Source organism: Larus michahellis, chromosome Z, assembly GCF_964199755.1.
Source record: "Larus michahellis chromosome Z, bLarMic1.1, whole genome shotgun sequence".
NCBI lineage: Eukaryota > Metazoa > Chordata > Aves > Charadriiformes > Laridae > Larus > Larus michahellis.
Genome location: NC_133930.1, coordinates 67390640 through 67403635, shown reverse-complemented (window position 1 = coordinate 67403635; position 12996 = coordinate 67390640). Strand labels below are relative to the sequence as shown.

The 12996-nt window shown below is 38.7% G+C and overlaps 1 protein-coding gene across 3 annotated transcripts in view; it reads left to right on the top strand.

The window, feature by feature from the left end:
• The window catches only part of SNX24 (sorting nexin 24), a 92298-nt gene that overhangs the window by 47210 nt on the left and 32092 nt on the right, over positions 1-12996 (top strand). For 2 of the 3 annotated variants that reach the window (XM_074569666.1, XM_074569667.1), the window contains 2 exons: positions 5664-5743; positions 5886-5990. In XM_074569666.1, the coding sequence (XP_074425767.1) occupies positions 5681-5743; positions 5886-5990 (168 nt within the window). In that variant the 5' untranslated portion in view covers positions 5664-5680. The remainder of the gene's footprint in view (positions 1-5663; positions 5744-5885; positions 5991-12996) is intronic. The other variant, XM_074569665.1, reaches the window with a different exon arrangement.

Sequence of the window (12996 nt, the reverse complement as noted above, 5' to 3'; positions counted from 1 at the left end):
AAGCATTGGAGCCCACTGCCAGCAATGGGGCTGCAATGGGGCTGTTTGTTCCTTTGTAGCTTTCAGTGGCAGTGGACTATGGGTGCACGCTCAACTTCTTCGACTGGTGCTGCTTGCCTTCAGTATGGAAAAGCTTCCTCTGCAACCAACAGAGGGGAGCATGGGCATTTACAGTTCCTGCCACTGCAGTGTCAGAGGAGCTTACCCACACCAGCATGTTTGCTGGTGGCCTTGAATCAGCTCAGGAATCATCTTATTCAGGGAACAAGCATTGTCCTGGTGGTAGTGAGGGTGGATTTTGCCAGCCTTATTTGATGTATGGATATAAACAAACTTGGGTCAACAACAGGCAACTACAGACCCATCTGTGTGTTAGCCCTCAAAAGTTCAAAGGAAAAGAATATATTTTGCTTTACTGCACTGTAATTAAGATATGGCAGTATTTCTTGCCTTTTTGTTTCTTGCCCAAGTTGTGGTATTAGCTGCCACTTTTTAATACTCATTTCCTTGTTTAGTGTTTCAATTCATGTACGTCTCAGATATTTTTCTCCCTTGTGTTTGCATTAAATATGATACCGCATGAGCAACAGTATCAGAATCAGTAGCACAACTCACACACCCACCACCAAGCCTTGCAATATGTGTGCTTTATTTTACATATGAGAATAATCCTGCAATAGAAAGTAAAGCAGGCGAGTAGAAATTATACAACAAAAATAAGTTAGGAAACATTAAGAGGGGAAAATCAAGACTTATATGTTTAAAACGCACCCTACCCAAGTAGACTGTCTCCTGTGGGTAGGATAGAGCAGGATAGAGTAGAACAGGGTAGAACAGAATAGAATATATTCAGTTGGAAGGGACCTAAAACAATCATGTAGTCCAACTGCCTGATGCCTTCAGGGATGACCAAAAGTTAAATCACATTATTAAGGGCAGCATCCAAATGCCTGTTAAACACTGACAGGGTTGGGGCATTGACCAGCTTTCTAGGAAGCCTGTTCCAGTGTTTCGCCGTCCTCCTGGGAAAGAAATACTTCCTAATGTCCAGTCTAAACATCCCCTGGTGTAGCTTGAACCATTCCCACACGTTCTGTCACTGGATACCAGGGAGGAGAGATCAGCACCTGCCTCTCCTCTTCCGCTCTTTGGGAAGCTGTAGAGGGCAATGAGGTCACCCCTCAGCCTCCTTTTCTCCAAACTAGACAAACACAGAGTCCTCAGCTGCTCCTCAGAGGGCATGCCTTCCAGCCCTTCCACCAGCTTTGTTGCCCTCCTCTGGACACGTTCAAGGAGCTTCACATCCATCTTAAATTATGGGGCTCAGAAGTGCACACAGTACTCAAGGTGAGGCTGCACTATTGCTCAATACAGCGGGATAATCACCTCTTTTGACCGGCTGGCCATGCTGTGTTTGATGCACCCCAGGGTGCAGTTTGCTCTCTGGGCTGCCAGGGCACAGTGATTCTTTCTGAGCCTGAGAAGTCCAGCCGCTTCTCTCCCAATGTATGCTTGTGCCCGGCTTTACTCTGTCCTAGGTGCAGGATCTGACATTTGGACTTGTTATTGATAATTGCCATTGATAATTGCCCAGTGCTCCAATCTATTTAGATCCTTCTGCAAGGCATCTTGTCCCTCAAGAGAGTCAACAGCACCTCCCAGTTTGGGGTCATCAGCAAACTTTGTAATGGTGCATTGTGCTCCTGCATCTAGGTCATCAATGAATATATTGAGCAGAACTAGCCCTAGGACTGAGTCCTGAGGAACACTACTGGTGACTGGTTGCCGGCCAGAAGTAGCCCCATTTACCCATTCACCCACTGAGCCCTGCCCTTCAGCCAGTTCTTCACCCAGTGCAGTGCGTACCTGATCATCTCACAGTTGGACAACTCGTCCAGAAGGGTGCTGTGCCTGATAATTGTTTTATTCTTGAAATGCCTTTCAATAGTACCCAGGATAATCTTCTCCATAATTTTTCCAAGTACTGAGGTTAGACTAATAGGTCTGAACCCCAGGTTCCCTGGGTCTTCCCTCACGCTCTTCTTGTAGATTGGACTAACACTGGCTGGCTCCCAGTCAGCAGGGACCTCCGCAAATTCCCAAGACCTTTGGTAGATGATCAAGAGGGGTCTTGCTGTAACATTTGCCATCTCCTTCCGCCAACTCTCGGATGAATCCCATTAGCACTTGTGAACATTCAGCTGATACAGCTGGTTCCTCACAATTTCAGTGTTCACAAACGGGCACTGAATGGTCCACAAATTGTTCACTGTTCCCACAGTCATGGCCCTCCAACTCAGGGGACCGGGCAGCCCAAGGTCTATCAGTATTATTAAAGACCGAGGCAAAAAAGCATTGAATGCCTCTGCTTTTTCTTCTTCCCCTTGTTGTCTGATTTCACTGTAATTTCTGGAGTTGCACAATTACTCCACACAAAAGTCACGAATGACTGCAGTCTTGCTCTCAGATTTGTCTCCTTGTACACTGATTCCTCTGCAGTAACTTCCTTTCCAGAGATTTCTCCTTAGAACACCAGGAAAAACATAAATGATGGTCCCTTTCTTCTTTCCAGAAATAGCAAAATAAACAAACCTGAAAAACAGGTATTCTAACCAGACACTTTGCACCACTCTTCAATTTGTTTCATCTTATTTCTCATCTGCTTTCTGTCTGTTGAAATTACTCTGCCAACTCGATAATGACTTTTTCTTATTTGTTCCATGTACGGATGCAAAGCACTTAGCATATTTTGGCAACAGTATACCTCTTTTCTTAAGTTTTGTTTTTTGAAGTTGTAGTAAAATTTCAGTAAACATGGTTGAACAGCTTGTGCTCTGAACCTTTCTTAGAGTATTTAGTGTTACAGAAATCCCCGAGAAAGCATTCTCTGGTAATACAGTATGTGGTTTCACCCTTTCTTCTTCTCTGTTTTGTGTTAGAGCAGAAAATCTCAATGCTCTTAAAAAAAGTAGGCTGTGTATTTGAACAATTTGTACTGGAGAAGAATATTTTTGAACTTGTATCTTGATTGTTCTTTGTGAACAATTTGTTTACATCCCATGACACTATTTATACTCAGGTCCAGATACCACTTTGCTTTCAGCATGCCAATAGGGTATTTTTTTTTTTTTTGTTCCTCTCTTCCCCTTTAATTTAAAATGTAAGTTTCACTCTAAATTGCTGTGCGTACTGGCAATTGGAAAGGTATCTTTAGATTTACTGTGTATTCAAGGTGCCCTTAGTGCTGGAGATGTCTGTAGTGAGCAGGAGAAACAAAGCTTCCGTAGAGAACAACTGTGGTAGAAAATGGAGGCTGAAGGGGGGACCGTGCCTTTCACTGGAGAAGAACATGCTCCACTGTCATCGTATGGAGGAAGGAGGACTCCATTGCTTATGTAGGACATTATTCATTCATCAGAATGCCAATTAATGTTTTGATTAATTTTGATAATTATTTTTTTTAACAAAACCATTTCCAAGAACATGGCTGGATTTGTCTCCTTCATGGGCTCAACCTTTCTCACGTTCCAGTTGTGTAAAAAAAAAAAAAAATTAAGCCCCACTTCCTGTGCAACCTGGCTGTAGTGGAAAGGGTGTACAGTCTTTTCAAGACCGCCATGCAGCACCAGGAGTACAAATTATTGCCCTGACAGAAACCATCCACTGCTGTTGGCTTTTCTGAAATAGTTTGCATAAACCATTGTACTTTGCCCTGGTTATGAATGACAAACCAGGCCTTTCAGGTTATCTGCCATTGACATTACAGTGTTGTATTCAAGTCTGAACAAAAGTTTTATTATTCTCATATGGAGAGTTTTTTAGAAATAATTAAATTCTTTCTATGTGTATAATATAGTAAAAAAATACAACCATTTTTTCGTATTTATTCTCTAATCCCTTTTTATACTTTTTTCCTTTACGTTTTTAAATATTCGTAGTTCTTTTTAAGCAGCAGAATGCTAGAAGGTGACAGCGTCGCAGCTACTGCAGTGAAATTTGCAAAAATCTTGATTTCTCTACATCTCGTTTTGCAAATTCTTTATAATTTTAGAATAATTAGTATACACTGTAAATCATACTGACTTTTCACACTCAGACAAATAATTCTTTACTTCATAATATGAGCCATCTTTTAGTGTTGCAGGAAATAGACCCTACAAATAGGTATTATGTCGGTGTTACGAACAGGAAGGTATTGCAGCCAATAATTGTCCTCAGATAAATATTTCTTGTGTAGGGACAGCTCTGAAGCAACATAGCTAACACATACATAGGTTTGCTTAATATTCTTTGACATTGTAGTAATTATTTGTTGCAATATATTATTGGATTATTGTAAGCATAAGAAAATGGGCTTATGTTTTATTCTTTGTACATCTGTATAGCGTGTGCTTTATACCTACACACAGTACCTGTGTGTGAACATTTACGCAGTTGTTTTTTGGATGCTTTATATAGCAGGGCCACAAAGCACGAAAGGATTGTTAATCATCAGCTGAGGTACCAGCCACAGAGTATTTATCTTGTAAGCAGCTAGGCCTTGGTGGATGCTTGTATTGTTTCAGATCTGTCTCCCCTCATCTGGAGCATTCTCCTCATTTGTTACTCATCTGCAGGTGCTGTCATAGTTCGCAACAGCTGTGACCATAGCTTCTTCATCATTCCCGACCAATTTAGAGGAAAAATTGGGGGTTTATAGTCTGGCTTTAAGATCAGTCAGTAAAAGTACACGGGTTTGGAGTGTTGTTTTGGTGGGTTGTTTTTCTCACTTCACATTTAATTGTAATTTAGCACTGTTAAGAAACAAGGAAGTCACAAAATGTTTCCAGAGCAATTGAGGTTTCCTTGCTGCAGCTTCGTTACTTGTAATTGTAGAGACGTTGATATGTTGGCACTGCTTTTTTCCTATAGTGACATCTCAGCAAGCTCAAAGATGAAATGTAAATTCTCAGTCTCCCATGGGTATGCATGTCAAAGTCAATTTTGAGTTTCTTTCCTTGAATTCCTTGCCTCGGATTTACTCAGAGGCAATATCTAACAGAAAGAATGTCTAATGTCACCTTCTATTAAAATGCAATGGAGTCTATACCAGTTATTATTTTTTGCTCTGTAGTTTTGAGGAAAACATAGATGTGTTTTGGTTTTGAAAAAATATGTTGCTCCAGCAAGAGGATTCTCAGTGTTGTCAGAATGTATTTTTATGTCCACCTATATGCCCTCATGTGTATGCATATGCACATTCCTGTATATCTCTATAAAAGCTTTCCTGTGGGAATCTTTGGAGGAATAGTTACGGAGCTCTCTGGGAAATATATTTAGTGGCAATCTTGCCATTTCTCTGTATAAGAGAAATACACAAAACTGTCGGTCTGTTGGTGCAATTTGAGAGCATGGATATTTTGCTGTCTTTATTGCGAGCTCTCCAGAGAAATGGCTAGCTCTCCTCCCTGGACTTCTCCCACCTGCTCACAGTTGCCTAAATCTAGAGTTAGAAATTCTCTCGGTGTTTTGTCACTGCACTTAGCAAGGTAATATCTGGGTATGTCATGGTGACATTGTGAGGTATCATCCCAGGCTGGCTAACTGGGAGCTCATGTCAAGTATTCTTACATAGTTGTTGCAGTTTTGTTCTAAGGCGGTTACTCACAACAAATTTTTGGTAGGGTACCAGGGCAGATAGATGTGGAGATTATTAACTGCAGCCCGTAGGTGTGAAGTCTGCTGTTACTTCAGTGAGTTGATGGTGAGTAATTTCATTGCCATGCTGTTGTCCTTTATGCGTGGTTATTTAACCTGTACTGCCTCATCTCTAAAATAAACATGTTTATTTTATTAAAGGGGCGCTATTATACTTCGTTTCTGTCTGCGTTTCTTTTCATTTGCAGCTCAAGAAGTTCATAAGAACTCCAGAGATCCCTTCAAAGCATGTGAGAAACTGGGTCCCCAAGGTCCTGGAGCAGCGACGGCAAGGCTTGGAGTTGTACTTGCAGGTGAATCTCCTCTCGGCACTGTGAAAGTAAAAGCAGCATCCATTTTCAGAGTGGTAGTGTCCAAAGCATTTGAACATATAAAGTGGGGTGCTCTACTGACAGACAATTTTAGAGGGGGAAGATGAGCTACTTACTGGCAGTGATGATTGCTAGAAATCCAGACTGTTTTTCATTTTTTTTCTGATTCTGGCAAAAGCTGCTGACTGACTTTGGCAAACCTACTAGTATCTCATTTTCCTGTACCTAAAATGGGGAAAATAATGTTACTCTCTCCAAAGTTATTCTGACCATACCAATCAGAAGTGTTGCAGAAGAGATACAAGGAGGCTTTATTTAACTCATCTCTATTTAGACCAACTAGAGAAGAATCAACTCATCAAATTCATATCCCTCTACTGTACATGCCTGTATCTGAATTGTTCATCTCATTGAAATAGGCACCTATCATTCCATATTCATCTCAGTTGGTTTGGAAACTTGTATTTAAAGTCCCAGACTGGACCTTTTTGGGTTCTGATCTTACTACAGGCTGTAAAGGGAGTCTGCAGGAATGACTGAGACATATAGAAATCTAAATATACCAGTGATAAATCCCAGCCTTTTTTAATAAACGGAATTTTCAATCTCACCATGACTGCTTTAAAAATGTCCTGTGGTGTACTTTCACAGCCATTTCTGTGGTGATAAAGTCGGATTAAGGAGTTCCTCTAGACGTGTTCCCAGTTCACCTCACCTTCAGCTGTATTGATGCAAGTGCTGTTTTATTGAAGAGGATCATAGAAATTATCTGAGTCAGAGGATAATTGTTTTGGGAGGACGACAAGAGTGAGAGTATTCTGTTTTTTACTCAGATCAGAGTAGTAAAAACAGTAGAAATTTCATAGGTCTGATTTATGTCATGATCCACAGTTGCAGTGGCACAACTGGAAGAATGGTGAACCACAACATAGTGGACAGTGAGCTGCATTCATAGAAAATAGATGGTAACCTGCACCGCTCAGTTACCACCCTGATTCTTGGGAAGGTTTGTAAAAGGAAACTGCCTAAGGAGGAGAATGGAGTTAGAGTGTGAGATGAGATAGTACTACTTCTGACATTAAACTTCTGAAAAATTTGGGAATGAGGAGAAAAACACAGCTCAGATTTTGTTCTGAGATATAGGGAGCATTTCAGGCAACACAGTTAATTTTAATTTATTTTTTTTAATATTTCGTTACTGTTGTTAAATTGAAAAATTTAATCCTTTTTTCCTTCTTGCTCTATGATATTTATAGCATCATTGGCATCTAAAAATTACATTTATTGTATGGGTGAAAAAACATTGCTGTTGGAAACAATTTGGTTTTAAAAAGAAATAAGCCTTTTTGGTTTTGGTGTCTGTCAGCACAGCTTGCTCCATCATCAGTATATTTTTATCTTACAGCCATTTGCTGTGAATTTTGGTTGCTTTTTTTTTAATTTTTTTTTTTATTTTCGTGCAACTGTCTTTTGGAGAATATCACTACTAGGGCACATGTACCAATTTCTCTTACGAGGTTGATTTTGTTAAAGAGATACAGGGGTAGATTGATTAGCAGTTTTTGATTGCTGATAAACTTTAAAAGAACATCTCCCCCTTCTGGAAGAGTTAGTCAACTCTTGTTCTTGTGCAGCCTTGTACATTTAATTAACTTTACTCTTCTATCACTGTTGGCTATCATAGGAACATGCAGTCGTTTAGATTGGAAGGGACTGCTGGACATCATCTGATTAAAACATGACAAGCCTCTAAGTTATACCCACACTAATGTGCATACTAAATTAAAACAAGAACAAAAATCAGTAATATTCTTGTCAAAGTCATTAATTTCTGTTTCTGCTGATAGAAAGCAGAAGTAATCATCCATGAGATTTTAACTTTTAAAATAATGAGAGCCTGATTTTAGACAATTAAAAGTTCATATTAAGGTCAGTTATCAGGAGAGTTTTAATAGTGCCAAGCATCTTGCAGGACACAGTGTAGGAACATGCTACAATTTCAGAAGACACGGACAGTTTTTGATTTAACACTATGTATATAAAACATTGCAAACATATTTTCAGATGATAAAGAAAAGCAAGAAATTCCTCTCTCTGCGCCGGAAGGTGCTGCAGTTGCCAGTACCATGTTACTTTGTTGTGACCTTTTCATGATGAAACCACACTCTTAAATCCTTTCAGCACAAGTTGGTTGTTTCTTGGAGTGGATGGACAGAAGATCAGAAACGCTTCATTGTATCTTTCTGAAGAATAGCAAAATTATGAATAAACCAAATACTACTAAATTGTGAGATACAGATAGTAATTTTCTTAAATTTGTCAGTATCCACTGTTAACTAATATTCATCAGATGGCTTATTTTTCTCTTGTTTATGAAAAGTTGAGTGGGGATTTTTTTCTTGTTATAATAGATCGATTTTCATGGATTTGTGAAAGAATAATTTATCTATATTATTTTTAAGCGACTTTTATATTTTACAAGTGTGGCTGGAATTTACAACTTAAGTTTTTAATACTGTGGAACAGTTGACTAGTAAGCACCAGTATGTGTAGTAATTTAACTGCATGTATAATAATAATAATACCAGAGCCCTCATGAATACTGGGAACAGTCAAGTGACTGACAAGAGGAAAAAAGGAGTATGTTTAATTTATTAATGAGGAAACAGATGCAAAGATGAGTGTGGCCCCAGACATTCAAGCAAATTAGTATGAAGCAATAAGCCATTGCTCCTCTGCTGATCTGTGGTAACTGTCTCTGTGCATGATATTAACCTGCAGTACAGAGGACTTGTTTGAGCCTGAGCTGGCTTAGTCTCAGCTAAATAAGAAAATGCCCATTACTGACAGTGGAAGAGGACTAAACCAGCTCTAATTACCTTGTGGTGGCTATCAACCAAGAGTTACCATAAATCAATTAGTGTGTGATATAAATTCTTATTTAATAGCTACTTTTTTGTATATCTGAGCTTGTAGCTTGTAATACAGCAGAGGTGAGAATCCAGGTGGTTTTGATTTAAAATTTGTAAAACAAATCATTGGCTTGCACTATTGCTAACAAAAATCTCTCTGATGGTAGTATTAGATTGCTAGGATTCGAACTTAGCTATTATTTGTTTATGATTACGAAATGCCTTCTCTTGATATGTTTCCTGAAGAGTTTGTGGTTGAGAAAAGGTAGAGGATACAGATTTGAGGTAGCTAGTTGTGTAGGGAGCCTGGAGAAGTGCTGCCAACTGGACCTGCATTGAAAATCTGTGATTCCTGATAGTATGTTTGTGACCCTGGAGAAATATGTTTGCTTGAAAGTATCAGAAGGTGAAGGTAAGTGTGGAAGATGATAGGGCAGACCATTAATCAGCATTGTAGCTTCTGGGTGGTGGTTGGTTTTTTGGGTTTTTTAATCCACTGTATAATCTTGGACTGACTGGTTATCACAAAGCAATGAAGAAATACAGTCTTCTTTGGAAGTGTATTTAAAGGAGATAAAGATTACTTGAAATGCTCCCTTTTGCACAGTTCTTGTTGTGTATGAGCTCGGTAAGTCATCTTGTGGATGGACCAACTGGACAGCTAGTTGGGGTTTTATTTTGGACATTGAAGAGATTGTTGGGATTCCTAAGGGCAGCACTAAGGGACCTTATCTAATTGGTTATTGAAGCAGCTGCAGCTGCATTGTCAATCTGATCAGTATTTGTTACAAATAGATTTTATATGATGTACTCTTGGAGGAGCAGTTTTTATGGGGCTTATTTCCAGAGAATTGGTAATGGGAAAGAATTTGATCTAGCCACCTGCTCTCTAGTGATTTGGAGTTAGGTCATATCCTTGTCCCAGTAAGCTGACACTGGATGTTATTGCCATCCAGTCTCTCTGCCCCAGGGACTTGCCCTTTGACAGGTCTGCCTTTTAAAGTTCAATGGAATAGATATTTTCTAACCCCCTTGGGCAGAAGAAATCTCATCATTTGCTGATATCATCAGTCCAACAAGATAACAGGCATCGTTAACAGAATTCACTGTGAAGTGTCACCCACACCTCAGCATGAGACTGTGTAGCTGCTGCTCGTCTTCACTGAAATAATTTGGTTATGGAGAGAGATTTTGGAGGAGGCCCATATTTTTGATGGGGTTCAGGATTCTGACTTGTTTCTTGTGGTCTGGGTAACCTGAAGAAATTCTTCTTGTGACTGGCGAGACTAGTATAAAACACGGGCTGTAAGCCTTCTGAACTGCCCTGTATGTATGTAGGGTTTATATGTACATATGTCTCTAACCAGAGTTAATATGTAGAGCTAATATTTCTCTCTCGGCTGAGGTCAAGAAAACATACTTGCCTTTTATTTACTCTTGAACTTTTTACAAAGAGAACAGTCCTGATACTGGAGATAAGATTGGTTAAAGTGCTGCTTGGCTGTGAGACTTGAAGACTTGATGAACTTCAACATTCCAGCAGTTTCAGGAATCCAAATCTTCAAAATGAATTATGGAGTTTATGAAACTGGACTAGAGATTTGTTTTCCATTTAAGGGAATAATCTGGAGATCTGAGAAACACTTTGACCTATATTTCAGTATTCTTCAAAATGCATTTCTCTTTAAAAATATTTTAACTACCAATCCTTCCTGAAAAAGATAAATAAAACCATATCTGTTATGATTTTGCTCTTAAGAAAGTAGAATCCAATCCTGTCTCCTTAGTTTCCAGCAGGGTGGAGTTAGGAAAACAGTGGATGGAGTGATGAATAATCTGTAGTGGCTTTATGAGTAAGTTCATCAGAAATATAAAAGAGAAAATCACCCGTTATTATATTACACTTTTTTACTCTTTTTTTGGAGAACAGTTCAACAGCAACTGCAAAAAAATTAAGACAAAGGAGCTATTTCTGCATTTAGTGACTGCAGAAGGAATAATATCTTACAGAAAATTTGTCCCAAGGTGTTGTTTCTTTGTGGGCCACGCTGATTTTCTTTAATTACTTCAATAAGTGTTGATACTGAGTTCCTTGTAGTAAAGTTTAAATAAATAGCCTTTTGTAACTGGACAATGGGCATGAACAAATCACTAAATCTGGATGGAAGGATTAAATAACCTTCCCTAGCCCCAGGAAAAAAAAAAAACCAACTCTGATTTTAGTCATCAAAACCTTTGAAACTGTCTTCTTCTAAGTTAACCTAGTTGTGTGCTTGTTGCTTCATAAAAGTTTTAGATTCAATTAAAAAAATTAAAATGCTGAAAGGATCTTTTTGTTGATTTGGAAACTGTGTTGCAGAGCATTTTAGAGCTAATACAGCTTTTCGTATTTCAACTGAGAATAAGAATCTTCTGTTTTCTTTGAGTGTCAGTCATTGCCCATTTTCACTATCATTCTGGGGAGTGAGATAATTTGATTTCTCAGGGTTTTTTACCTGATTGTGAAGAAAAAGAGTTTTCCATCACCTAGTGGGAAGTTTCATTAGTTCTTCTCTACTAAACTGATTCAATTTCTGTTTGCCTCTTGCTATTCCAACAAGGAGAAATGCGACCTCAGTCATTTATAACCTTGTCTGTCCAGAAGACTGGAGAGGTCTCTGCTTGATTAAAGCCATCTGGACTCCTGATGTCAGTCTGCAAGTACTCCACATTGTACACTGGCTAGAGCTTTGCCTTCCAGTAGCTGAATACTTCTTCTCTGTAACTGAAAGTTACTGCTTTCAGTAGTACTGCTTCAGAGCTGTCTTAGGTGGGGTAGGATCGGAAAGTGGGGAAAACAAATTCTTGGTGGTGCACAGGATTTGTCACTGTTTTCTCTTTGTGAAGTGGAGGAAAAAATGTCCCATGGTAGTACATAAAAGTCAGCCTGAGCTCCGCTGGGCAGAACAAAAGCTAGGATTTCATATAAAGAAAGGGAGATCTTGGCGTGTGTGATGGTTGAAGCTGACATAGTTCTCTAGCATGAGAAGCAATCTATAAGTGCTTTTAAAATGGAACAGTTCTTGACGTTCCATTATCAATATTACAGAAGAAAACAAATGTAATGGCTGTAGTGGTAGACGTTTTTGAACCAGTGCTGTTGGATCTGTTTAGAAATATTGAGATCTCAGTGTGTAATACGTGCGCTTTTGAGACATTCGTTTGCTTTTGCCCAATAAAAATAAATCAAGTTGGTTACAATTTTATTCTGGAAATGTAATAGCAAAATGATCTTAGAACTATTCAGTGATCATTCAGCTCTTCAAATTTTATTTCTGTGCAATTCACATTCATCATATTTATCCACTCTGTCAATGTTAATATTCATTACAGTTGTTCTTCCTGTATGTTCTCAGAAGTGTGTTCTGTATGAAGCATTTCATTATTCCTGTATACCTGTGTGTCTTTGCCGAAGGCTGTTGTGAATGCAAAATTTTAAATTGTTTCATAGGAAGACTGGAAACGTTCATGGAAGAGTAGTTTATATCAAGCATAGAAGGTTTTCAAGCTGCAAATAACTTTCAAGGCTGCAAAAGAAGAAAAATGTCTCATATGTTAGTCTTTCTCATTTATACTCTCCCTTGATACCATTTGTAGCCATTTTTGGAGGTAGGATACAGTGCTAAACGGACCTTTGGTCTGAACCATTATGAACTTTCTTATATAGTTCTTAAAGTAATTAAACACATACTTGTGTTTCAGCTTGTTACTAGATTTGATTAAACATTAATGTGTTTTTGTGAACTGAGCCCTGCATGTATCACAAACACTTCTTAAAAGAAAAAAGATTGAATCATAAGGCTGACAAGACGAGGTTGAATCATATTGATATAATGAAGAGGTGTGCAGGTCAGATGCCACTGTGCAAAGCCACTTGTAAAGGCTAATGCCTTTTAAGACCAAATCTTTTACACATGGGAGGTAATTGGCTGTATATTTAAAGCCAAACTCAGAGGAAGAAATTTCAAGCTATAAAACTTTTGTGCAAAATATGGGCCTATTTTTGTTCTTCTCCACCTTGTTCTGTGCATGAAAAA